Source organism: Lithobates pipiens, unplaced genomic scaffold (assembly GCF_037356315.1).
Source record: "Lithobates pipiens isolate NorthernLeopardFrog02 unplaced genomic scaffold, aLitPip1_a1.2 Scaffold_18, whole genome shotgun sequence".
In the NCBI taxonomy this organism is placed as follows: domain Eukaryota; kingdom Metazoa; phylum Chordata; class Amphibia; order Anura; family Ranidae; genus Lithobates; species Lithobates pipiens.
Genome location: NW_027507758.1, coordinates 145,889,063 through 145,914,605, shown reverse-complemented (window position 1 = coordinate 145,914,605; position 25,543 = coordinate 145,889,063). Strand labels below are relative to the sequence as shown.

The 25,543-nt window shown below is 42.4% G+C and overlaps 1 protein-coding gene across 6 annotated transcripts in view; it reads left to right on the top strand.

The window, feature by feature from the left end:
* The window catches only part of CEP170 (centrosomal protein 170), a 133,329-nt gene that overhangs the window by 70,782 nt on the left and 37,004 nt on the right, over positions 1–25,543 (top strand). For 3 of the 6 annotated variants that reach the window (XM_077486226.1, XM_077486224.1, XM_077486227.1), the window contains exons 10-12: positions 4,426–4,549; positions 13,527–15,263; positions 25,016–25,274. In XM_077486226.1, the coding sequence (XP_077342352.1) occupies positions 4,426–4,549; positions 13,527–15,263; positions 25,016–25,274 (2,120 nt within the window). The remainder of the gene's footprint in view (positions 1–4,425; positions 4,550–13,526; positions 15,264–25,015; positions 25,275–25,543) is intronic. The other 3 variants (XM_077486229.1, XM_077486225.1, XM_077486228.1) reach the window with 1 other exon arrangement.

Genomic DNA, 25,543 nt, shown 5'->3' with positions numbered 1-25,543 from the left:
TTCTGGAAAGTATCGACTGATACTAAATCTAACAAGCATTTTCAGATGGACACCATTTATGCAATCACAAAATTTTTGTCCCTGAAGTGCTTTAGTGAAGTGCACTGAAGCTGAAGGGAATATCCATTGTACCTTACCGTTCTTGGGGTACACAGTAATTTCAGTTCTCCAGAGGATTTTTCTCCCATAGGAGAAGGTAGAAAAAAATCCAGTCTGTGGTAAAACAGATCCAATCCAACCTCTCGTGACTGTACGGATGGCAATTGCCATTTTAGAACTGCTCACTGCGTCTATACCTGCCATATAGAGGACCAGGCTACATTACTGTCCATTCCATATGGACATCCTTCAGAAAGGGCCACCTCAGGAGCCTCTACAGAAACAGATTAAGGTCTCCTCAAACGTGAGGAGGGCTCTTTGGTCGTGGCAAGATCAGACCAGTCTAGCAAAAGGTCTCCTGAGTTTTTTCCCTGCACAAACGTCTAACGACGGACGCAAGCGCTTGGGGTTGGGGAGCCCACTTATACGGCCAGACCACGCAGGGTTCCTGAAGGCCATCTTGCTTGGACTCCTGTATTTTCAACAGACAATCAGGGAACGACATGTACAAGTCCTTTTGGACAACTCAACAGTGGTGGCCTTTGTATTAAATGGGGAGGAACAAGGAGCAAGGGGCTCTTAGCCCCTGTACACGCGGTCCGGAGATTTTGCCAACCAAATCCGTCGGATTTTATCCGTCGAATCTTGTCCGAAACTGTTGCATACACACGGTCGGACAAAGTTGGCGAAAAATCCGATCTTTCAGAACGTGATGACGTAATTTCGTTACGATGGGACTACATTCAGGCTAGTAGTAATAGCTTTGATGTAGGAATTTGATCTGAGCATGCGTGGCACTTGGTCCGATCAAAATGCTCTACACATGATCGGATTAGGTCCGACCGGCCCAGTTGGTCGGGAAATATTTCCAACATGTTGGAAAATTGGGTCCGACGGAGATTCGGACAGAATCAGTCCGATGCATACCACACACAGTCGGATTATCCGACGACACGGTCCGATAGGACACATTCTTAGAGTTACCCAGACAGTTGCTCACCTAGGCAGAGCAGAAAGTGGCTTCACTAACGGCAATCCACCTAAAGGGATCTCGGAACCTTCTAGCAGATCTCATAAGCAGTAAGAAGGTTTTAGAATCCGAATGGAATATGAACTAGGAAGTCTTCCTGATTGTCACCTAGGCATCGGGTCAGCCTCCAATAGACCTATTCGCAAGCAAGCAGAACACAAAAGTGAGGTGTATCTTCTTGCTGCACAGGAAGGATCGGGCCATGGGGCTAGATGCCTTGCCCACCCTTGGAACTACCAGCTGTGCTACGCTTTCCCTCCTTTTCAGCTGATCCCCCTGGTCCTCAGGAAATTCAGTAAAGAGAGCACGGCTCTGAACCTGGTCACTCCCTTCTGGCCAAAGAGACCCTGGTTTGTAACTCTAGCCACAAAGTCCCCCTGAAAACTACCATCCAGAAAATAATTTGCTAACACAGGGGGGCGCTGAACCATTCGTAAGCAGATCATCTACAGTTGACAGCCTGGGCCAAAGGACTGTCAGAGAAGCTCGTGGCAACACTTCTCTCTAGTAGGAAAGAAGTGACGCGGACTATCTACACGAAAGTATGGAAGAAATTGAACTCCCAGTGCTCTTCTAAGGGTTTGCAGGTCAGGGATACAGTTTGTTTTGGAATTCCTCCATGATTGAATGTAGAAGCGGCTGGCAGCCAGTACCCTAAAAGCCCATGTCTTTCTTGAAAAGACTTAATCAAAGGAAGTCTTAATTTCTAGATTTTTCAGGACCCTCGCACGAAACAGGCTGATGGCCCTTATGTTTTTTCCAAGATGAAATTTGTCTATTGTGTTGCAAGGATTCATGGAGGCTCCTTTTGAACCCCTACAGGAGGCATCCTTGAAGATTTTATTCTCAACCACTTGCTGTGAGGAGGTTAGAACACTATCAAAGTGAACAAGACACCTCAGTTTATTTCTAGTGTCCTAGGACAGTGGTTCTCAACCTCAGTTCTCAAGTACCCCCAACGGGCCATCTTTTCAGGTTTTCCTTTACTTTGCACAGCTGCCTTAAATATATATCAATGACTTGGTATTGATAAGAGCTATTCTATCTAAGGGAAGTTCCCAAAACATGGCCTGTTGGGGATACTTGAGGACTGAGGTTGAGAACCACTGTCCTAGGAGGTTATGCTCTACTGAAAACAAAAGTCAAACTAATTTTGCTAGCCGCCTTTGTGTTTTTTTTTTTTTTTTTTGGTGACAGTCAAGATTCTTGCTACACTGCTGGTATTTTTTATTTTTTTTCATGATGACGCAATTCAAAATTCCTGGCTACACTGCTGCTTGAGCTGGTCTCGCTATCAGGCAGCTATCCGTATCTGCAGCTCCTCAGCATTAGCTTTGGAAGCTGTACATGGACCATATCACATAGACTTATACATTGGATGGGATGTGCAAGGCTAGTTTTGGATGTGATCTTCAAGCACTGGGCTCTGCATTGCTGCGCTTTCTAGACCTTGGTCTAGTGTTACTGGATCGATCGGCACCATCTCTGGCAGTGTTTTGTCTCTGACCCTCAATACCATTAAAGGACATTTAATGTCATACTCTCCATATTAATATTTAGCACAAGCAGTATGAAATTAATAAAACAGCATTTTTTTATTTTTTTTGCAAATTTTTTTCTACTTTCCTATCAGCAGCTTTTGCTCTTTTCTTTATCCTTCTAGTTCATTAGAGCTGCTTCCTACGTCGGCTTCTTGACTAAAAGCAAACTGCATTTCCCAGGAAATCTAGCACCACATTTAAAGTGGATCATCACTCTCCCAATCAATATAAAACATTTTTAATCCGTCTGCTACTATCATTAGTAAATAGGAAAGTCTATCATATCTTAAACTTTTTTCTTTTTTTTTTTTCTTTTACATTTCTTCAGTTGCTTCCAGGTTTCTTGCCTAGGCAAATGATGTCATAGATCCCAGGAGTCTTCAGGAGGGGAGGAGAGGAGGAGGGTTTTTCTCAGCTAAGCACACTCTCCTGCATGCATACTTGAGCTAAATGAAGATGTATTGCAGGAATTAAATGATTTATGAATGATCTGCCCTTACTGAAGATGGTCAAGGCCATAAATGCTAGGGGGTGTTTTTCAAAGTTATTTCTCAACAAAAATAAAAGCATGCAGACATGGGTGGATGGGGGAGTTTGCTTTGAATATTAAAAATACATTTAAAAAGGTTTTTGGTTTGTGGGGCTCAGTTGCAGTGAAGATCAGCTTTAAGGAGGGGAAAAAAAGTATTTGATCCCCCTGCTGATTTTGTATATTTGCGCACTGACAAAGAAATGATCAGTCTATAATTTTATTGGTAGGTTTATTTTAACAGCGAGAGACAGAATAACAACAAAAATATCCAGAAAAAACGCATTTAAAAAAAATACAAATTGATTTGCACTTGAGTGCAGTAAGTATTTGATCCCCTATCAAGTTTACACAGGCATTCCCTGAAATCTTGGCAAGTCGCAGCAGTATGAAAGGGTTCTAAATAGTACAAAATAATGTAACAAAATGCAGCAAACCTTTCCAGATGCTTTTCTAAGACCCCTTTCACACCAAGATGCTTTTCAGTCACTTTCACGCTAAAAAAAAAAGCGCCTGCAAAGCTCACGAAAACCTATTTCCATTAAAATCAATGAATGCTTTCACACTGGGGCATTGGGCTGGCAGGGCGGTGAAAAAACACCCCTCTCTATTGAAATTAATGGAAAGCTCTTCAAAACCACCTAAAAAGCTATTCAAAAGCACTCAAATGTTTTACTGGCAGTTTAGAAGCCCCTCAGTGTGAAAGGGGCTTTAGGCTTCATTCACATTTGTATGACTCAAAAGTTGCACAGACTTTGAAGTACAACTTTGATGCAACTTTGACACAACTTTGGATGGGTGCAACTTGGATATGACTTTGACCAATGATAATGGACAACTGTTGCATTGTATAACATTCAGGTACGACTTCCATTCAACTGCTGAGGGTTAACATTGAAGTGTATGGCCCCCGAGTTACATGAAAGTCAGACCAAAGTAGTGTATGAACCTAGTTGCTGCAACTTTAAGTCACACATATATGAATGGTTTTTATTCTAAAACATGGGGAATGACTTGTCATGCATGTTTGATGCCCAACGTTGCATGGCAAGTTGCACAAGTGTGAATGGAGCTTAAGGGATTTATAATCTCGGTGATGACTTGGTCAGTATGACTTTAGTGCCATTGTTTTTTATATTTAGCATTCCCTCTTCACTTGTTAATTTTACTTGATTGCTAGAGTTTCTCTTTAAGTTAACTTTCAGATTTATTTATTTTTGCTCCAGGATGTAGCTTCATCAAGTAAAAAACGTTGGGCATCCCAGTGGGCCAGTCTGGCTTCTAATCATGTGGGACAAGATCAAGATAATGGACAGAGCGAATCCAATATTTCACCTCCTGCTGAAAATGGTACTTTATCATTTTTGATTACTACTGCTACTATTAATGTTGTTTTGCTACTATTACAGTTGCTGCATACTCTTGAGAGGTTTTAAATCAAATTTCCTTGTGAACATTTTGAAAACATGTTCAACAGGCCTTTGAAAAATGCCTGTAATCAGTGTTAGAGACACTGTTGTTATAGTAATAGTTCATCAGTGGAAACAACCCATAAAGAAAGGGACTTTCTTGTCCATTGAGAGACAGAGCAAGTCCTTACAAAAGGCTTTGACACTGGCAAAAGAAAAAATGATGGGCCAGCCTATGGTGTAACACCTCCTATTACCAGCATGCTCCCAGTTTTTGCTAGTGTCCATTGAGGATGGACGTGTTGGCTGAAGAAAACTTTTGAATTTTTTATACCTTTAATTATATAAATTGCTTTTGGTGGTCCTATCTGCAACATAGTTATCCTCATCCTGGATTTTGGAGTTTGCTGGACTGGACAATTGTAGAGGGAACCTGGAAGTGACTCTCAGGCACTGGGTTCCATGTGGTGCTTTCCACACTCGCTCATTAGCTGCTGAGCCCATTTCTGATCCAAAGCTGTTGGCATTACCCTTTTGCCCTGTCTCTAAAAATCCACTTTGTGGGTAGGCCTTTGGAGCTAGAAATGGGGGACTTCCTAATTTTATTGGTTGTTGAGCATCATTGCAAGTTTTCCAAAGGCCTTGCCAAGGAGGGAGTCAAAGCTGTGGGATAGAGCACTGATGTCATTCCACTGGATGGAGTGTCTCACTGTCTATGCACTCTATTTCCAGTCAAACTACATTGAGTAATCATCTCCTGCAGCATGCAGCCACATGGAACCTCAATCCATTCCTGCTAATGCCTACAGTGACTTTGGTCAACTTTAGCCTCCCAACCCTTTGATGGGGAAGCTCACCTGCTACTGTACTCACGGTCTTTCCTCGGACCTTGAGCCTTCACCTTACTGAACCCTGAAATATGCTTGATTCCAGACACAGGGGTACAGTACTGCTGTACCAGTTGCTCCTAGCACATTCTCCACTAACAGGTTAGACTGCTTGTAGAACTCCCACTACCAGTGGCAATCTCTGTAGCCTGGAATCGTGCTACCCTCCTTGGCACCATAGGGTGCGGCTTGGCTCCCTGTCTTTTGAGATGTTTTAAAACGGTCACCCAGGTTTTTTTAGCCTTAGAGTTGTTAATCCTTACATATACCCAGTGAAGTGACTGGCCTCAAGTGGTACACAGAGAAACAATTCCTCCTACATAAGTTGTACCTGTTTATCTACAGCTATATTTCTTCTATATCCTATCAAAGTGTAGAATTTACACAGGATCTCTCGGCTCTGAAAACAAGGGCCAGGGAGCTGAAGTTACATCAGTGAGGATAGCTCTGAAAGCTGGTTGGAGGGAAGGGATGCACAACTCACAGGAACAAAACTGAGGCTGTCACTCTGCTGGAGATCCCTACACTGTCACCTTTTTTCTATTGGTGTCAGGAAAACTCATCAGAAGTGACTCATGCTGATAGCAGAGGAATTGGGCAGCAGACATAAATGACACATAGTGCTCTGGATTGAGACAAGTACACACTAGAGGGATATGCTTTTTCATATTTCATGTCTGAGGTATACAACCACTTTAAATTACTTGCTTATTTTCAGAACCTAATCGCAGATTGTGCTACTGCACCCTCTCTAGCAGATTCTAATTCCAATTTACCGGCAGCATTAGTGGCTACTTAGCCATCAGCAGCGGAGACTAATTATAATTCTGAATTGCTCATGTCGTTGACCAATGAGCTTTCCCCCAAGGTGTCAAATTCCACTTCTGTTACGCCAAAGTTAAAGTAGAGCTCCACCCAAAAGGGGAAGCTCCGCTTGTTCGCACTCTCCCCTTCTCCACTGCTATGTTTGGCACTTTTTGGGGAGGAGGGAAGAGCGGGTACCTGGTTTTGACAGGTACTCGCTCCAACTTCCTGGTAAGATCACCGCACGGTGATCTACGTAATTTCCGCCATTCTTCTCCTTCCAGTTACTGCATTCTGGGACACACAGAGATCCTAGAAGGCAGCGGGACCATTCAGGAACCACAGTGTGACTTGCGCATACGCAGCAGGAAACAAGGTGGAAAGGTGTCTCTTCCTGTTTTCCCTACTACAGATGCCTGCGCCTGCACTCGAAGCTGATTGACAAATCGGCTAGGGGCGCCGACATCGCGGGATCCATGGACAGGTAAGTATTCTTATATTAAAAGTCAGCAGCTACAGTATTTTTAGCTGCTGACTTTTTTTTTTTTAAGGAGATCGTTTTGGCTCCAACTGATAGGGTGTGTGCCACTTTGAAACGTGCAGATCAGCCTGTCGCTTCTACTAGTGCTGTTTCTGGCCTTGAGTCTTATAGGAATCATAAGGTCACAAACACTTCTATTTCTTGTCTATCGAGGTTCACAGAAGGTGTTTGACCTTTGGATTATACTGCCATGCATTTTCTTAAAGTGGTTGTATACTCTTTTTTGTAACTTTTACCTACAGGAAAGCCTATAATAGGGCTTACCTGTAGGTAAAAAAAATATCTCCTAAACCTGTACAGTTTAGGAGATATTCCCCTCGGTATGCGCACGAGGGGATTCTCGGCCTGAAAATCCGGCAGTGGCCGGTGGCCGGAAAGAAATCTCCCGCACGCATGCGCGGTAGTGACGCTATCGCGGCTCTGGCCACTCACAGCGCTGGAGCCGCGATACCCGGAAGAAACGCCGAGGGAGCATGTCAGCTCCCTTGGCGTGGATCGTGCCAGATGTCGGGGCCTCGTTCTAAGGTAAGTATTTCATAGCGAGCTAGTATGCGGTGCATACTAGCTCATTATGCCTTTTGCTTTGCAGGTGTTAAAAATGAAATAAAAAAATAGCGGGTTTACTACCGCTTTAAGCTCTGCTGTGTAAAAGACTAACCTATTTTTGCTAGCACTTTTTTTCTTATTCTCCGAGATCTTGCTTTTCGTCAGTCAAGACCCTTCGCTACACTGCTGCTAGATCTGGTCTTTCCGATTGCAGTAGTCAGTCATCTTCAGCCTGGCTTTGGGAGGGCCATGTCTGAACCCCACTGGACTGGACTTTGTGAAGATAGCCTGGAAGTGCACTTCATAGGGCGTTTACTATATTCCGTTATGGTAAAAAAAATTGGGTTTGTCTTAACACTTGCCCAGTCCTTGAAGACTACCTTTGGGAGTGGGCCAGTCCGTTTGAACACCAGGAGCCTTGTGTAAATAGATCTCTTAGCACAGTGATGGCGAACCTTGGCACCCCAGATGTTTTGGAACCACATTTCCCATGATGCTCGTGCACTGTGCAGTGTAGCAGAGCATCATGGGAAATGTAGTTCCAAAACATTTGGGGTGCCAAGGTTCACCATCACTGCGCTAAGAGATCTATTTACACAAGACTCCTGGTGTTCAAACGGACTGGCCCACTCCCAAAGGTAGTCTTCAAGGACAGGGCAAGTGTTGAGACAAACCCAATTTTTATTTTTTTTTACCATAAAGGAACATAGTAAACTCCCCATGAAGTGCACTTCCAGGCTATCATTACAAAGTCCAGTCTTAGCACCTTTAAAATAACCCATTTTCTGCCAATTTTATCAATGGAAAGGGTTAACGCTGTTGGATGGAGCGCTAATGTCATCCAATGGGTGGAGTGTTGTGTGTGCTCCTTGTTCTCTTTACCATTATACAGTGTCCAGGAAGCATCTCCTTGCTGCTGTTCCTGCTTTGCAAAGAGCCTTGTGGAGCTTTGATCCAAGAGGTTCCTAGTGCATCCACTGTTCCAGATCTTCCTCTATGGAGTCTTGTACCTATTTGAAGAGAGAAGCATCCCCCTATTAAAAATATGGAGAAGTGCGATGCAAAACAACCTCCTGCAGACATCGCTAAAAATGAACATGAATGCAATAAGGCTGAAAAAAATGTCATACTCCCACTGCTGCTGTATGTTATGCAACTGAGTTAAGTTGAAATCAAACAGGAACAATGCAAATTGCACAGGGTTTCCAGGATAAACAGTACCAAGTATGGTTGTGTTCTAGTGGCTAATGCCTGTATATCACTCCAATGCCATCAAGGCATGGTAAAATAGCCAATGTTGATGTCTACTGGGGGATCAAATGTCCTCCATCCCAAAAGAAAACAAATGAATGGTAAGACAATAGTTAAAAAATGCTGCCACTGAATAAATATGTCCAAAAAAAAAAAGAATTCACTTTATTAAGACTGAAATCATGTACAATGTTCACAACCATGTCTGTAAATTCCAAGAAAGCTTACGTGCTGCCCAGTGTTTGATCTCCATTTATATGGCTTCACCAAATTTAGTTATTTCTGCCAAATGTCCCCCACAAGAGCGGCTGCCTTTGGCAGCGATAACTCTGTTTTTTTGTCTCTTCATTTATATGGCTTTCCCAAATACCATGGTGGTACCGGGCGGCATATAAGCTTTCTTGGAATTTACACACATGGTTGTGGATATGTTACATGTTTTCATGATTTCAGTCAGATTTGTTGGACATATTTATCCGTGGTGGCATGTTTTAACAATTAGCTTTTTTCTCTCCCTCCTATCAGAGCATCCACTATTCTAGTGGAGGATGTACCTGTCTTTAAGGAACCAACCAACAAAAGGTTGGAAGCCCTTTTTAGAGCTTTGCCAGAACTTTTCTAAATCTTGCAGTTGATCCCTCAGTTAAAGAACATTTTGAGAAAATGTTTGTAGCTTTGAAGTGAGTGTAAAGTCTCGTATTTTAAACTTGCTCTGTGCAATTCTTTTTCACAGAGCAGCCCTGATCCTCCTCTTTTCAGGTCCCCCCATGGCAATCCTGGCTCCTTCCCCCTGCTGAGCACCCACCATAGCAGCTTGCTGTGGGGCCCACCCGTACATCCTCGCTTCCAAGCCCTGCTCTGTGTGTCCATAAAACCCACAGAGCGGGGCTTGGCCCTATTCCCCACTTCCTGCTCACTGGCTGTGATTTACAGCAGCAGGAGCCAATGAGGAGGAAGAATTCTGAGAGGGCCTTTGTTCTTATGCACATTGCCGGATTGAGATCAAGCTAAGGTATGTAATTAAGGGGGGCATGCAGCTGTTTTTTTTTTTTTTTCTTAATGCATAGAAAGCAGTAAGGTGATAAAACCTCCTGCCTTTCATGTCTCTTCCCCCTACATACACAAGTGAATGACACTTTGGTTTAATTGCTGGACTGTGGAACCCACGCCTTAGAGAGTGTCTCATCCGCTTTGTCTTTTGAGGGACAATCTCTCTTCAAATGTACTCTTATCAATATTAATGTAGAGGCTACTGGTGGCAAGAGTATACAGTAGCTCACAAAAGTGAGTACACCCCTCACTTTTTTTGTAAATATTTTATTATACCTTTTCATGGGACAACACTGAAGAAATGACACTTTGCTACAATGTAAAGTAGTGACTGTACAGGTTGTATAACAGTGTAAATTTGCTGTCCCCTCAAAATAACTCAACACACAGCCATTAATGTCTAAACCGCTGGTAACAAAAGTGAGTACACCCCTAAGTAAAAATGTTTAAATTGGGCCTAAAGTATCTATTTTGTGTGGCCCTCATTATTTTCCAGCACTCCCTTAACCCTCTTGAGCATGGAGTTCACCAGAGCTTTCCACTGGAGTCCTCTTTCTCTCCTCCATGATGACATCACACAGCTGGTGGACCTTGCGCTCCTTCACCTTCCATTTGAGGTTAACCTACAGTTGCTCAATAGGGTTTAGGTCTGGAGACATGCTTGGCCAGTCCATCACCTTTACCCTTAGCTTCTTTAACAAGGCAGTGAATCGTCCTGGAGGTCTATTTGGTGTCGTTATCATGTTGGAATACTGCCCTGTGGCCCAGTCTCCGAAGGGAGGCTCTGCTTCAGTATGTCACAGTACTTGTTGGCATTCATAGTTCCCTCAATGAACTATAGTTCCCTATTGTCGGCAGCACTCATGCAGCCACAGACCATGACACTCCCACCACCATGCTTGACTTAAGGCAAGACACACTTGTCTTTGTACTCCTCACCTGGTTGCCCCCACACAAGCTTGACACCATCTGAACCAGATAAGTTTATCTTGGTCTCATCAGACCACAGGACATGGTTCCAGTAATCTATGTCATTAGTCTACTTCTCTTCAGCAAACTGTTTGTAGGCTTTCTTGTGCATCTTTAGAAGAGGCTTCCTTCTGGGATGACAGCCATGCAGACCAATTGGATGCAGTGTGCGGTGTATGGTCTGAGCACTGACAGGCCGATCCCTTACGCCTTTAACCTCTGCAGCCATGCTGGCAGCACTCATATGTCTATTTCACAAAGACAACCTCTGGATATGATAAGCACATGCACTCAACTTCTTTGGTTGATCATGGCGAGGCCTGTTCTGAGCAGAACCTGTCCTGTTAAACCCCTGTATGGTCTTATCCACCGTGCTGCAGTTTCAGGGTCTTGGCAATTTTCTTATAGCCTAGGCCAGGGATATGCAATTAGCATACCTCCAGCTGTTGCAGAACTAAAGTCCCATGAGGCATTGCAAAACTGACAGCCACAAGCATGACACCCAGAGGCATGATGGGACTTGTAGTTTTGCAACAGCTGGAAGTTCGCTAATTGCATATCCCTGGCCTAGGCCATCTTTATGTAGAGCAACAACTCTCTTTTTCAGATCCTCAGAGAGTTCTTTGCCATGAGGTGCCATGTTGAACTTCCAGTGACCAATATGAGAAAGTGAGAGCGATAACACCAAATTTAACACACCTGCTCCACATTCACACCAAAGACCTTGTAACACTAAAGAGTCACATGACACTGGGGAGGTAAAATGGCTAAATGGGCAGAATTTGTTAATTTTCACTGAGGGTTGTACTCACTTTTGTTGCCAGTGGGTTAGAAATTAATGGCTGTGTTTTGAGTTATTTTGAGGGGACAGCAAATGTACACTGTTATAAAAGCTGTACACTCACTACTTTACTTTGTAGAAAAGTGTAATTTCTTCAGTATTGTCACATGAAAATATAATAAAATATTTACAAAAATGTGAGGGATGTTCTTACTTTTGTGAGATACTGTATATCTTCCTCTGCAGAAGCCTAAGGAACAGACTGTGAAGTTGTCGTCTTCTCGATCAGTAAGGAGACATCCTTTTTGTTTTCCACTCTGCACCATCCACATCCAGACCCTGAAGCTTGGGTCCCAGTCCACCTGCAAGGTCTGGGGCTCAAAGTCCTCCAAACTCAAAAAACTTTTGTTAATCTTTGCCAACGCTTGAACTGCTTGCATCTCAGATGCCTGGGTTTGGGAAATGGTGTCCAAGAGTTACAAGATGGAGTTTCACACCTTGTCCTGTCATTGAATTCTTACCACCTTCTCACCATTGCCAGATCCATATAAGTCATCCATAATATGTTGGATCTAAAAGCACCCAATGTCTTCATTCGAGTTTAGATGTTCTTATGAAGTCCAACAAGCCTGTCATTGCCTCCCTTTAACAATGAGACATTGTAGCTTTAATGGACATCAAGAACGCCTACCTACATTTTCCCATCTTTGCAGCACATCAGTGTTTCCTGCATCTTCCTGTGGGGCCCTCCATTCAGTCAGACAATGCCACAGCAGTGGTGTACATAAACCATCAGGAAGGAGGCAGAAGTTTTGCTGCGACAAGAGAGATCAAATCCTGTCCTGGGAAGAATTTCACGTTCCTGCCTTATCCATCCACCATGTACCTTTCAGGCATTGGCAGTTGTCAGGCATACTTTCTCAGTCGGCAGCACTTGGACCTAGAGGAGTGGTCCCTATACACGTTAGTGTTCCATGACCTATGTCACAGGTGGGGGACACTGGACGTGGATCTTCTGACCTCCAAGTTGAACAACAAACTGGACGGTTTTCTCTCCATGAACAGGGATCCTCTAGTGGAAGCAGTGGTTACTCTGGTAACTCCATTGGATTAAAATATTCTATATCTTTCAACCCTTGAAACTTCATCATCTGTTTCGCAGGATTGAGATGAAGGGCATTCTGGTGATCCCCATTGGTCTGCAGTGGCTATGGTGGAATGTAGTAAGCTGACATGGTAAATCTTGATTACGATGTGTGAGTTCTGCCAGATCATCATGATCTTCTGTATAAAGGACCCATTTACCACCCTGCTTCATATTACTGGATTAAACATGACTATAAAAGCTCAGGTTTTCAAACAGAGTGGCATTTCTGAGCCTGTGATTCCTGTCATCCTGAAAGGAAGGCTAGTCCTACAAGGTCTTGTATCGAATGTGGAAGGCATTTTACACTTGGTGTGTGAACTAGGGTTTTCATCCTAGAAGTTTCACCATGAGATTAATCCTCTTCTACCCACAGCTGGGTCTGGACCAGTGTTTGACTCTCAGTACTACAATCTGGTTTTCACCCTATCTTTTTTTTTTTTATTCAGAAAACCCTGCTGTCAGAATACAATAGCAGAGTGGGGAGGATTACCTCATGCACCTTGAATGTGTGGATGGGGCAATCTGTTTGTTTTGATCAGCTGGCTGGCTGATCAAAAAAAATGATCCATCTATGGCCAGCTTCAGAGGTCTAGCGGCATCCATGCCTTGATGGTTCAGGGGTATTTTGTCAGAAAAAGAGGGACCTTCTTAATATTGTGTGGGTGCTTATAAAGTTATGGCTGATCAGTGTATATGAAGCATAGGACACTTTTGTTTTTATTAAACTAAATTGGTTTTATGTTCTTTGGTTATGGCAGATGTTGTTACCGGCAACACTATTAGATTATATGCTTTTATATAAATTAGCTTTCTGTTTTTAGCATTTTTATTATGAAAGCATTGTATGTTTTTATGTACATATAATTAAAGGTTTTCACATTATTTCTTCCTAAAAAAAAAACACAATTAACAAAAAAAAACTTTATTGTTGATGTGTTTCAGATGCAGATCTGAGTGAATCTGGAATGTCACTTAAGAGTAATGGATCTGCTGCCTCAGTGACTTGTGCAAGTGATCGTAAAAGGAGAAGTTTACCAAAGCTTCCAAAAGAGGAAACCAGCTCCCACATTTCTACAAGTAAGCAAACACATAGGTCAGATGTTGGAGAAAAACAAGATACAGAGTTACAAGAGAAAGAATCGCATATCCGTTTAGGTAAGAAAGACAAGCTGTATGTTTCCAATGGAAAAGCTAGAACTAAGCAAGATAAACCTATGGAAAGTTCAATGGACAAAACTGGAACCCTCACAGATTATTCTTCCTTAGGGTTTGATGCTAAGAAAGATGCCTTACTCGCTGCACGGAAGCAAGCGGTATACAAAGCCCACCTTGAGCAGGCTAAAGATCTGTTGACTTCTCCAAAGTTGTTCAACAAGCCACCAGTTATCCAACCAAGTGGGTCATCCTCTTCGAATGCCCACAAGCTACCACAGGCTGCTGAAACCTCTCAGAAGAAGGCTGGTCAGAAAAGTGAAGTTGTTTCAAACAGTAATAGTGTGAAAGGTGTTGAACCTGATAGAAAGGAAAACTTCAAGCCACTTGTGAGACAAGGCAGTTTTACTATAGATAAGCCTAGCTCAAATGTACCTATAGAACTTATTCCACACATTAATAAGCAGCCTGTACTATCTCCTACCTTTCCCTTTACATCTATGAACAATGTAAGAGGGAGAAGTGACTCTGTAGACACTGACTCCAGCATGGATACTACTCTGTTGCTCAAGGATACAGAAGCAGTCATGGCTTTTCTTGAAGCAAAGCTTAGGGATGATAGCAAAACTGATGATGATCCAAAAACTCCTAGCTACACCCAAGAAAATTCTATATCCCCTGAATCTGATGTTGATACTGCAAGCACTATTAGTTATGTTGCTAATGACACTGATAAAAAGTGTCAGCAGAAACGAAAAACCCTTAGCAGTCTGCACAAGGATAAATCCTCAACATCATCTCCTTCTAAAGAACCCCTCAGCTCATCAGTTTCCATAACCCGTGAAAGAACTGAAAGAAAAAGTAAAACTCATGTTAGGGAGGCTGGAAGCAGGAGTGATATTCAAAAAGTTCTTCGAACTAGTGTAAGAAACAGACAACCATCCCTTGACTTGACGGATGATGATCAAACTTCTAGTTTACCTTGTTCTACTGTATCAGATATTTTATCTTCTGATCAAGAAACATATTCCGGAAGGTCACACTCTAAATCTCAGTTTGCCTCTGTAGATGACAAGTTTACTACAATAAAAACTGGTGCGGCTAACAAGCCAGTTACTCTTCCTAGACCTCGTCCAACAAGGACTTCACTTTTGCGCAGGACGCGCTTAGGTGAAGCTTCAGACACGGAGATTGGAGATACTGATAGAGCATCAGTAGCCTCAGAAGTATCAACAACAAGTTCAACATCAAAGCAACCTTCTAGTAGGAAACCACTTTCAAGGATAGATTTGCTTGCACAGCCTCGTAGAACAAGGCTTGGTTCTTTATCTGCACGCAGTGACTCAGAAGCAACAATAACAAGAGGTTCTGGATCTTCACGAGCTTCAGAATATGCACTTAAAAGCGGTTCTAAAATGACTCCAACAACCGATGGGAGAAGTTCTCCAAGAGCCAGAGCTAACAGCATTTCTCGCCTATCAGATGCCAAAACAAAAGTGAATCCATCTGCTCATGGTTCTCTTGCTGGTAGGTTTTCATGTTTATGAAGTGTTTTTATATTTCATTACTATTATATTTGATTTGATTTGTGCGGTTGCGCGATGCTGTACCCAAATAAAATTTATGTCCTTTTTTTCCACAAATAGAAATTTATTTTGGTGGTATTTGATCACCTCTAAATTTTTTATGCCGGCAATCAGTGACTTATGGCGGACTGCGATATTGCGGCTGACAAATTGGACACCTAACTGACACTTTTGACACTTTTTGGGGGACCAGTGACATTAATACAGTGATCAGTGCTAAAAATATACACTGTAACTGCACTAATGACGCATGAGGGGTTAACATCAGGGGCGATCAAAGGTTTAACTGTGGGCCTAGCCAGTGTTTTTGTACTGTGTGGGAGGTGTTTTTACTTAGGGAACACATGGATCTTTGTCCTTGCTTTACAGGAACACAGAATCCATGCCTTCCCTACTGACAGAACTGCAATCTGCCTTGTTTGCATAGGCAGACTGCCGTTCTGCCTCCTGTAACGAATGATCATCGGGAATCAGCCAGCAGACATAGAGTCTGCATTACCCACTGATTGGCTCCCGCTGTGCATAATGACAGCGGGAGCGAACCGTCGGTGGCACGCATTTGCGCCTGCTACCCAGAAGTGCGAGATCACGTATGTGTACATGATCCTGCATACAGTGGCTGCCCCGTAGCAGTAAAACTGCTATAGGGGGGGTCATCAGGTGGTTAACTAAAAATTGTGCGGTCAAAGAACACCACGCAAATTAAATGTATATCATTTTTTTTTCACACAAATAGTGCTTTTTTGGTGGTATTTGATCACCACTGAGTTTTTTGTTATTATATAAACGAAAGAAAACTATTTTTTACTTTCTGTGGTAAAACATACCCAATTGAAAAAAAAATTTAAATCAAATTTAGGTCAAAATATATTCTGCTACATATTTTTGGTAAAGAAATACCAATACACGTATATTAATTTGTTTGCGTGAAAGCTATAGCGTCTACAAACTATGGTGTGTGTGTGTGTATATATATATATATATATATATATATATATATATATATATATATAACAAACGTGAGCAAGACAGTGTTAAAATAAATTTTTTATACATCTATTCAAAACCCCTCCCAAACAAAAAGTATTAAAGGTCACATTGGCAAAAAAAGCACTCAATTTAAAAACATGAAAACCAAAAAAAAAAATGAGTTTTGTAGCAATAAAATATAACGTTTGATATTTTATTTGACATTGATCAACAGAAATACTGACAACAAAAAACTAATGTTTGCAAAGTAATTTAAATGTATTACAAAAAGCCCAAAATAATTGATTCCATAGGTATACAACATTTTTAATAAGACACACAAAATGTTCACTGCACCCAGTTATTTTTCAAAGTCTCTTCATTTTAGTGATGCGTTGCTCTTTGAGCAGGCAAGTAATACAGGAATCTGTGAAGAAGACATATTGGTGTTACCTGACTGACTATCATAGGGGTATGTGAATTAACCAGTTGCCGACCGCCGCACGACGATGTACGTCGACAGCATGGCACGGGCAGGCATATTGGCGTACATGTACGTCCCTTGCCTCCCGCGGGTCGGGGGCCCGATCGGGCCCCCGCCCGGTGCCTGCGGCGGTCGGTTTTCGTCCGGGAGCGATCCGGGACGAGGGGGCAGCCATTCATTCATGGCCACCCCCACGCGATCGCTCCCGACGAATAGGAATCCCCCGTGACATCACTTCCTCTCCTGTAATGTAAACACAGGAGAGGAAGTGATGTATTCTCTCCTCCGTGTCGGTATTTTTCGTTCCGACACGGAGGAGAGCGGATCGGTGAGTTGCACCAACACTCTACACACACAGTAGAACATGCCAGGCACACTCACACCCCCCCGATCACCCCCCCCCAATTACCCCTGCCCCCCAGTCACAGTGACACCAATGTCATTTTTTTATTTTTATTTTTTTTTATTTTTTTTGCATTGGTGTCATTTGTGACTGTAATAACTGTTAGGGCAGTTAGGGTTAGCCCCCTTTAGTTCTAATGTACCCCCCTAACCCCCCCAATAAAGGTTTAACCCCGTGATCACCCCCCGTCGCCAGTGTCACTAAAGCTGGGTTCACATTGCAGCGGTTTATGAGAACGAATGTGATTCGCACCGCACTGCAGTGCAAATCACATCCGATCTCTGTGCGATTCGAGTTCAGCCATTCGCCGCACCCGCCGCACCCGTCGCACCCGCCGCAAATTCGCACGGGACCCTTTTTTTGGCCCGCAGCAGAATCGGATCGCATGGGTGTTCACACCATGCGATCCGAGTTTGCAGATCGCACTGCGATATGCGAACTGATCTGGGGGTGTCAGTAACATTTCACTGACACTCCCAGCAGTCCGCATAGGGCAGTGTGAACTGCCGCCGGGAGGCATGCGATGCGGGAACCCGCCGCGGATTCGCGGCGTTTCCGCATCGCTCCAGTGTGAACCCAGCCTAATAAGCGATCATTTTTCTGATCGCCGTATTAGTGTCACAGGTGACGCTAGTTAGGCAGGTAGGTATTTAGGTTCGCCGCAGCTTTTTATAGCGCCAGGGACCCCCATATACTACCGCATAAAGCCCCCTGATTGCCCCCTAGTTAACCCTTTCACCAGTGATCACCATATAACTGTTACAGGTGACGCTGGTTGGTTAGTTATTTTTTTATAGTTTCAGGGCACCCGCCATTTATTACCTAATAAAGGTTTAACCCCCTGATCACCCGGCGGGTGTCATTTGTGACTAATAACTGTTAGGGCAGTTAGGGTTAGCCCCCTTTAGTTCTAAGGTACCCCCCTAACCCCCCCAATAAAGGTTTAACCCCGTGATCACCCCCCGTCGCCAGTGTCACTAAGGCTGGGTTCACATTGCAGCGGTTTATGAGAACGGATGTGATTCGCACCGCACTGCAGTGCAAATCACATCCGATCTCTGTGCGATTCGAGTTCAGCTATACAGATAGTATGGCTGAATTCGTGTCGCACCCGCCGCACCCGCCGCAAACTCGCACGGGACCCTTTTTTTGGTCCGCAGCAGAATCGGATCGCATGGGTGTTCACACCATGCGATCCAAGTTTGCAGATCGCACTGCGATATGCGAACTGATCTGGGGGTGTCATTAACATTTCACTGACACTCCCAGCAGTTCGCATAGGGCAGTGTGAACTGCCGCCGGGAGGCATGCGATGCGGGAACCCGCCGCGCATTCGTGGCGTTCCCGCATCGCTCCAGTGTGAACCCAGCCTAATAAGCGATCGTTTTTCTGATCGCTGTATTAGTGTCACAGGTGACGCTAGTTAGGCAGGTAGGTATTTAGGTTCGCCGCAGCTTTTTATAGCGCCAGGGACCCCCATATACTACCGCATAAAGCCCCCTGATTGCCCCCTAGTTAACCCTTTCACCAGTGATCACCATATAACTGTTACAGGTGACGCTGGTTGGTTAGTTATTTTTTTATAGTTTCAGGGCACCCGCCATTTATTACCTAGTCTCACTAGTGTACCCCTAAATTTAGGGGTGTCTACTTTCCAAAATGGGGTCATTTGGGGGGGGTTTGTGCCATCTTGGCATTTTATGGCCTTCAAAACTGTAACGCCCTTAGAAAGCCTGAAGGCGGTGCTTGGTTTTCGGGGCCCCGTACGCGGCTAGGCTCCCAAAAAGTCCCACATATGTGGTATCCCCGTACTCAGGAGAAGCAGCAGAATTTATTTTGGGGTGTCATTTCACATATGCCCATGGCATGCGTGAGCAATATATCATTTAGTGACAACTTTGTGAAAAAAAAAAAAAAAAGTTTGTAATTTTCCCGCAACTTGTGGCAAAATATAAAATATTCCATGGACTCAACATGCCTCTCAGCAAATAGCTTGTGGTGTCTACTTTCTAAAATGGGGTCATTTGTGGGGGTTTTGTGCCATCTTGGCATTTTATGGCCTTCAAAACTGTAATAGGTAGTGAGAAGTGAACTCAAAAATTTACGCCCTTAGCCTGAAGGCGGTGCTTGGTTTTCGGGGCCCCGTACGCGGCTAGGCTCCCAAAAAGTCCCACATATGTGGTATCCCCGTACTTAGGAGAAGCAGCAGAATTTATTTTGGGGTGTCATTTCACATATGCCCATGGCATGCATGAGCAATATATCATTTAGTGACAACTTTGTGAAAAAAAAAAAAAAAAAAGTTTGTAATTTTCCCGCAACTTGTGGCAAAATATAAAATATTCCATGAACTCAACATGCCTCTCAGCAAATAGCTTGGGGTGTCTACTTTCTAAAATGGGGTCATTTGTGAGGGTTTTGTGCCATCTTGGCATTTTATGGCCTTCAAAACTGTAATAGGTAGTGAGAAGTGAACTCAAAAATTTACGCCCTTAGAAAGCCTGAAGGCGGTGCTTGGTTTTCGGGGCCCCGTACGCGGCTAGGCTCCCAAAAAGTCCCACATATGTGGTATCCCCGTACTCAGGAGAAGCAGCAGAATTTATTTTGGGGTGTCATTTCACATATGCCCATAGCATGTGTGAGCAATATATCATTTAGTGACAACTTTGTGTAAAAAAAAAAAAAAAAATTTTTTTTTGTCATTATTCAATCGCTTGAGGCAAAAAAATAAAATATTCAATGGGCTCAACATGCCTCTTATCAATTTCCTTAGGGGGTCTACTTTCCAAAATGGGGTCATTTGGGGGGGTTTTGTACTGCCCTGCCAATTTAGCACCTCAAGAAATGAGATAGGCAGTCGTAAACTAAAAGCTGTGTAAATTCCAGAAAACGTACCTTAGTTTGTAGATGTGACAACTTTTGCGCAAACCAATAAATATACAATTATTGACTTTTTTTTTACCAAAGACATGTGGCTGAATACATTTTGGCCTAAATGTATGACTAAAATTGAGTTTATTGGATTTTTCTAATAACAAAAAGTAGAAAATATCATTTTTTTTCAAAATTTGCGGTCTTTTTACGTTTATATCGCAAAAAATAAAAATCGCAGAGGCAATCAAATACCATCAAAAGAAAGCTCTATTTGTGGGAAGAAAAGGACGCAAATTTTGTTTGGGTACAACATTGCATGACCGCGCAATTACCAGTTAAAGCAGCGCAGTGCCAAAGTGTAAAAAGACCTCTGGTCATTTACCAGCAAAATGGTCCGGTCTGAAAGTGGTTAAGACTGACTTAACAGAATTAAAAATCCCTTGGAGGGATAAATATTTATGCAGTTTAGATGAACAAATCATCAATTTGTGTTTACAAACATTTTAAAATTAACCTAACGAAAGATTAAGGGCCGGTTCACATGCATTCCGACAGGCGCGACTTTAACCACTTCAGCCCCGGACCATTTGGCTGGCAAAAGACCAGAGGACTTTTTGAGATTCGGCACTGCGTCGATATAACTGACAATTGCGCAGTCGTGCGACGTGACTCTCAAACAAAATTGGCGTCCCTTTTTCCCCAGAAATGGAGCTTTCTTTTGGTGGTATTTGATCACCCCTGCGGTTTTTATTTATTGCGCTATAAACAAAAAAAAATAGTGACAATTTTGAACAAACAAATTATTTTTTACTTTTTGCTATAATAAATATCCCCCAAAAATATATAAAAAAAATGTTTTCCTCAGTTTTAGGATGCTATGTATTCTACATATTTTTGGTTAAAAAAAATCGCAATAAGCGTTTATTGATTGGTTTGCGCAAAAGTTATTCTACAAAATGGGGGATAGTTTTATTACATTTTTATTAATAATTATTTTTTTTTTACTAGTAATGGCGGTGATCAGCTTTTTTTATCATGACTGTTAGAGGTCGACCGATATGGGTTTTTCTCTGGCCGATGCCGATATTTAGAAATCATGGCGGCCGATAGCTGATATATGATGCCGATTTTTTTGGGCCGATATGTTAGGCCGATTTTATTTTATTTATTTTTTTTTTTCATTTTTTATTTATTATTATTATTTTTTTTAATCCCCCTTGATCTAACACACCTTTCCCATTGGGGCGTTTTTCAGGCGTTTTTGGGCTAAAAATGGCGCCTGTAAAGTGCCTGTAAAATGGCTCCCCTGCAGTCTGTGTGAAAGACAGAGTGCTTTCACACTGAGGCGATGCGCTGGCAGGATCTTAAAAAAAAGTCCTGCAAGCAGCACGTTTGGAGTGGTGTATACCGCTCCTCCACCACTCCTGCCCATTGATATTACTGGGCACCACTGCCGAAGTGCATGCAATGCGATTTGGCAGCAGTGCTTCATGGGCGCATTTAACCTCTTCCTTGGCCGCTAGCTGGGTTATATGTGCCCCACTAGCAGCCAAATAGCACCGCTAAAATGATGGTAAAGAGCCGCTAAAACTTGCGTTTTACCATCAACGCTCCAGTGTGAAAGCAGCCTTCATAAGTGATACAGAAATTTTCTCACATTTAAACATTTATTAAACAAAACAAACCTCCAATCAGTTTACTTGTATGTATGATTTAGATAAAAAAAAAAAACCTATGTATTAAATAAAAACAGGTAGTCAAAACTTTTGGACAAAAAAAAAAAAAAAAAAATGGGCTAACTTTACTGTTTTTATTTTATTTTTAAATAGTGTATTTTTTTCCCCAAAAAATGCATTTGAAAGACCTCTGTGCAAATGCCGTGTGACATAAAATATTGCAACAACCGCTATTTTATTCCCTAGGATCTCTGCTAAAAAAATATATATAATTTTTGGGGGGTCTAAGTGATTTTCTGGCAGAAAATACAGGATTTTTACTTGTAAGCAACAAGTGTCAGAAAAGATTTAGTCTTTAAATGGTTAAACTGAGAACTTCTACACACAGAGATGATTTCATTCATTGAAGTGTAAACATTGTATCATTTAGTTCTTTTCTTGGCAGTCTGCCCAGAGAGGAGGACTCAGGCAACTCACACTGACTTCTTACAGAAGTCATTTCAAAGTCCCGCTGTAGTTCTAAATCGGCTTTTTATCAGCACAATCGGCCGATGCCGATTATTTAAAAAACGGCAAATATCGGCCAATATATCGGCCGGCCGATATATCGGTCGACCTCTAATGACTGTGACATTATGGCGGACACAGCGGACACTTTTGACGCTATTTTGGGACCATTCACATTTATACAGCGATCAGTGCGATTAAAAATGCATTGATTACTGTGTAAATGTGACTGGCAGTGAAGGGGTTAACTACTGGGGTCGCTGTAGGGATTAAGTGTGTCCTAGGGATTGATTTTAACTTGGAGGGAGGGGCTATGTGTGACACGACACTGATCACTTCTCACGATTACAGGGAGCTGTGATCAGTGTCACTAGGCAGAACGGGGAAATGCGTGTTTACATCAGTATTTCATTGTTCTGACCCTCAATCACTCACAGAGCTTGTGGCGGGCGCGCGTGTGCATGCCCACAAGCCGCTTCTTAAAGGGCAACATACAGGTACCTTAACCACTTTCAGACCGGACCAATTTGCTGGTCAAAGACCAGACCACTTTTTGCGATTCGGCACTGCGTTGCTTTACCTGACAATTGCGCGGTCGTGCGACGTGGCTCCCAAACAAAATTTACGTCCTTTTTTCCCCACAAATAGAGCTTTCTTTTGGTGGTATTTGATCACCCCTGCGGTTTTTATTTTTTGCGCTATAAACAAAAATAGAGCGACAATTTTGAAAAAAACGCATTATTTTTTTACTTTTTGTTATAATAAATATCCCCCAAAAATATATAAAAAAACATTTTTTTCCCTCAGTTTAGGCTGATACGTATTCTTCTACATATTTTTGGTAAAAAAAATCGCAATAAGCGATTATTAATTGGTTTGCGCAAAAGTTATAGCGTTTACAAAATAGGGATAGTTTTATAGCATTTTTATTAATAATTTTTTATTATTTATTTTTACTAGTAATGGTGGCGATCAGCGATTTTTATTGTGACTGCGACATTGTGGGGGACCCATCGGACATTTTTGACACATTTTTGGGACCATTGTCATTTATACAGTAATCACTGCTATATAAATGCAGTGATTCCTGTGTAAATGACACTGGCAGTGAAGGGGTTAACCAGTGGGTGGCAGTGTAGGGGTTAAGTGTTCCTAGGGGTGTGTTACTAACTGTGGGGGGGTTGGGCTTTCATTTAGTGAACACTGATCTCTGCTCCAATCACATGGAGCAGAGATCAGCATCACTAGTTGCTAGGCAGAATGGAGAAATGCTGTTTACAACGATATTTCTTCATTTGGCCGCTCCGTGAGATGATCGCGGGTATCCCCGCGGTGATCGAGTCCGCGGGTCCCGCGACCGGACTCACGGGGGTCCCGACCAGCACGGGAGCGCGACGGCGGCGGCGCGCTCCCGATGGCAGGGCGGCAAATTTAAAGGGACGTACATGTACGCCCATTTGCCTGCCCGTGCTATTCTGCCGACGTACATCGTCGTGCGCTGGTCGGCAAGTGGTTAATATGCCTGTACGTGCTCTTCTGGCGTTGTATATCTGCGTGGCAGTCGGCAAGTTAAAAGAAAAACACTGCTCCAAACTGCATGGTGATGCTGCAAATTGGATTTAAATCAAGTCTATTTAAATCAACTCAATTTAAATCATAATTTTTAAAGAGCAACTATCAACCCTGTCCTGCAGTGGCTCCTCCTCTGCCCCGCTGTTGACTCGCCAACAATCCAATTCACTTTAATGGGGCAGCTGGTGATGCAGCAGTGACAGAACAAGGGGAGGGACTTGGCGGCAGCAGGTGAGTGGATGCCCGCTAACAGGTGCTGCCATGATGGATCTGAAATGACAGGTGCTCTTTAAATTTAAGGACTCGTACTTGCTGGTAGTTAGAATCTTTAATATTTGCAAACAAAATTAAGGTTTTCTATTTGGTATAAAAATCTGTCAGGTTTCAATCATACAGTTTGTAGTGTACATAGATTTGCAAAGCAATGGGGTAAAGGAATATTACTGAACATTTTTTATCTCATGGTTACTGTGAAATTGTGTGAATGCATCAATGCAGTGCATGTTATCTTAGCTTGCAGAGCTTGGATTCATTAAATAAGTTTACCAAAAATGTAAATATTGCAGATTATACAGACTCATGCTATATAACTAAGCTGCTGAATAAAGACATTTATTAATGTATCTTCAATAGAAAACTATCTCTAGGTAGATTTTTTACTCCAAAAGCATTCTATTAAAGTTAAATTTGATTGAAAAAAATCATATTTAAATAAAAAAAAATCATATTTAAATAAAAAAAAATCATATTTAAATAAAAAAATGAAATTTTTTTTTTTTTTTTAAATCATCGATTTTTATCCACCCTGTCTCCCGTGCCACATTCTAGTGAAATGGGCATTTAAAGGTTTCCTTTTTTTAAGGCTAAATAGTCAGAATTAGCTTTATGCAGGTACCTAGAGGCAAAGCGTATGCTCCTTGATTGCAGAGCTGTAGCGTTGCAGAAAGGTCACTGCTTCCACACATAGTGCAGCAGTTCTTCTCTCCAGTCTAATGAACTGACATTTCTACACTGGGTTGAATTAAATCCCATTCTACAAATAACACATTTACAGTGTACTAAGCATTAGGGTCTGCCAGAAAACTGTAAAATTGTAAAGTTAGTGTGAATTTATACATGTATCGTTTGACCTTTTTTTTTTTTTTTGTGCTTCAGTTGTAAATATTTAATATATTATATTTTTATCTTCTCACCATAATTTGAAAAAGTAGGTAATACACGATGGAGACGAGTTCCTCCAGAGTATGCATCCACTTCTGAGGACGAATTTGGATCTAACCGCATTGCTGCTAAACCCACTCGGCTACGTACTTCTTCAGCAGTTAAAGTTCAGAAGTCACAAGTTAGTGGAAGCAGCCCAGTTAAAACACCTTCAGCAGCTCTCAACATGAGTTCATTCAAACATAAGGCAAAAGAACAAGATGATTATATTCGTGACTGGACTGCACATCGCGAGGAAATAGCAAGGTAGTGTATTCACTTTGCACATGCATTGCAATATCATTAGGCTAGGTTCATACATGTCCACTGCGAATTTCCCCTCCGTTTTCACTGCAAATTTCCAAAGTAGCTGCTTAGCTGCACATTAAATGCAGTTCAGATGTGAAATTGTGGAGGCGGCAGACACAGGCATCTTTAACATTAGCAACCCCCCCCCCCCCCATGTCGAGGGCATGTGGCCTGGGGGCCTGGTGAGCCTACCTGCTCAGATAAGAGTAGTTGACCAGAAATGTGAA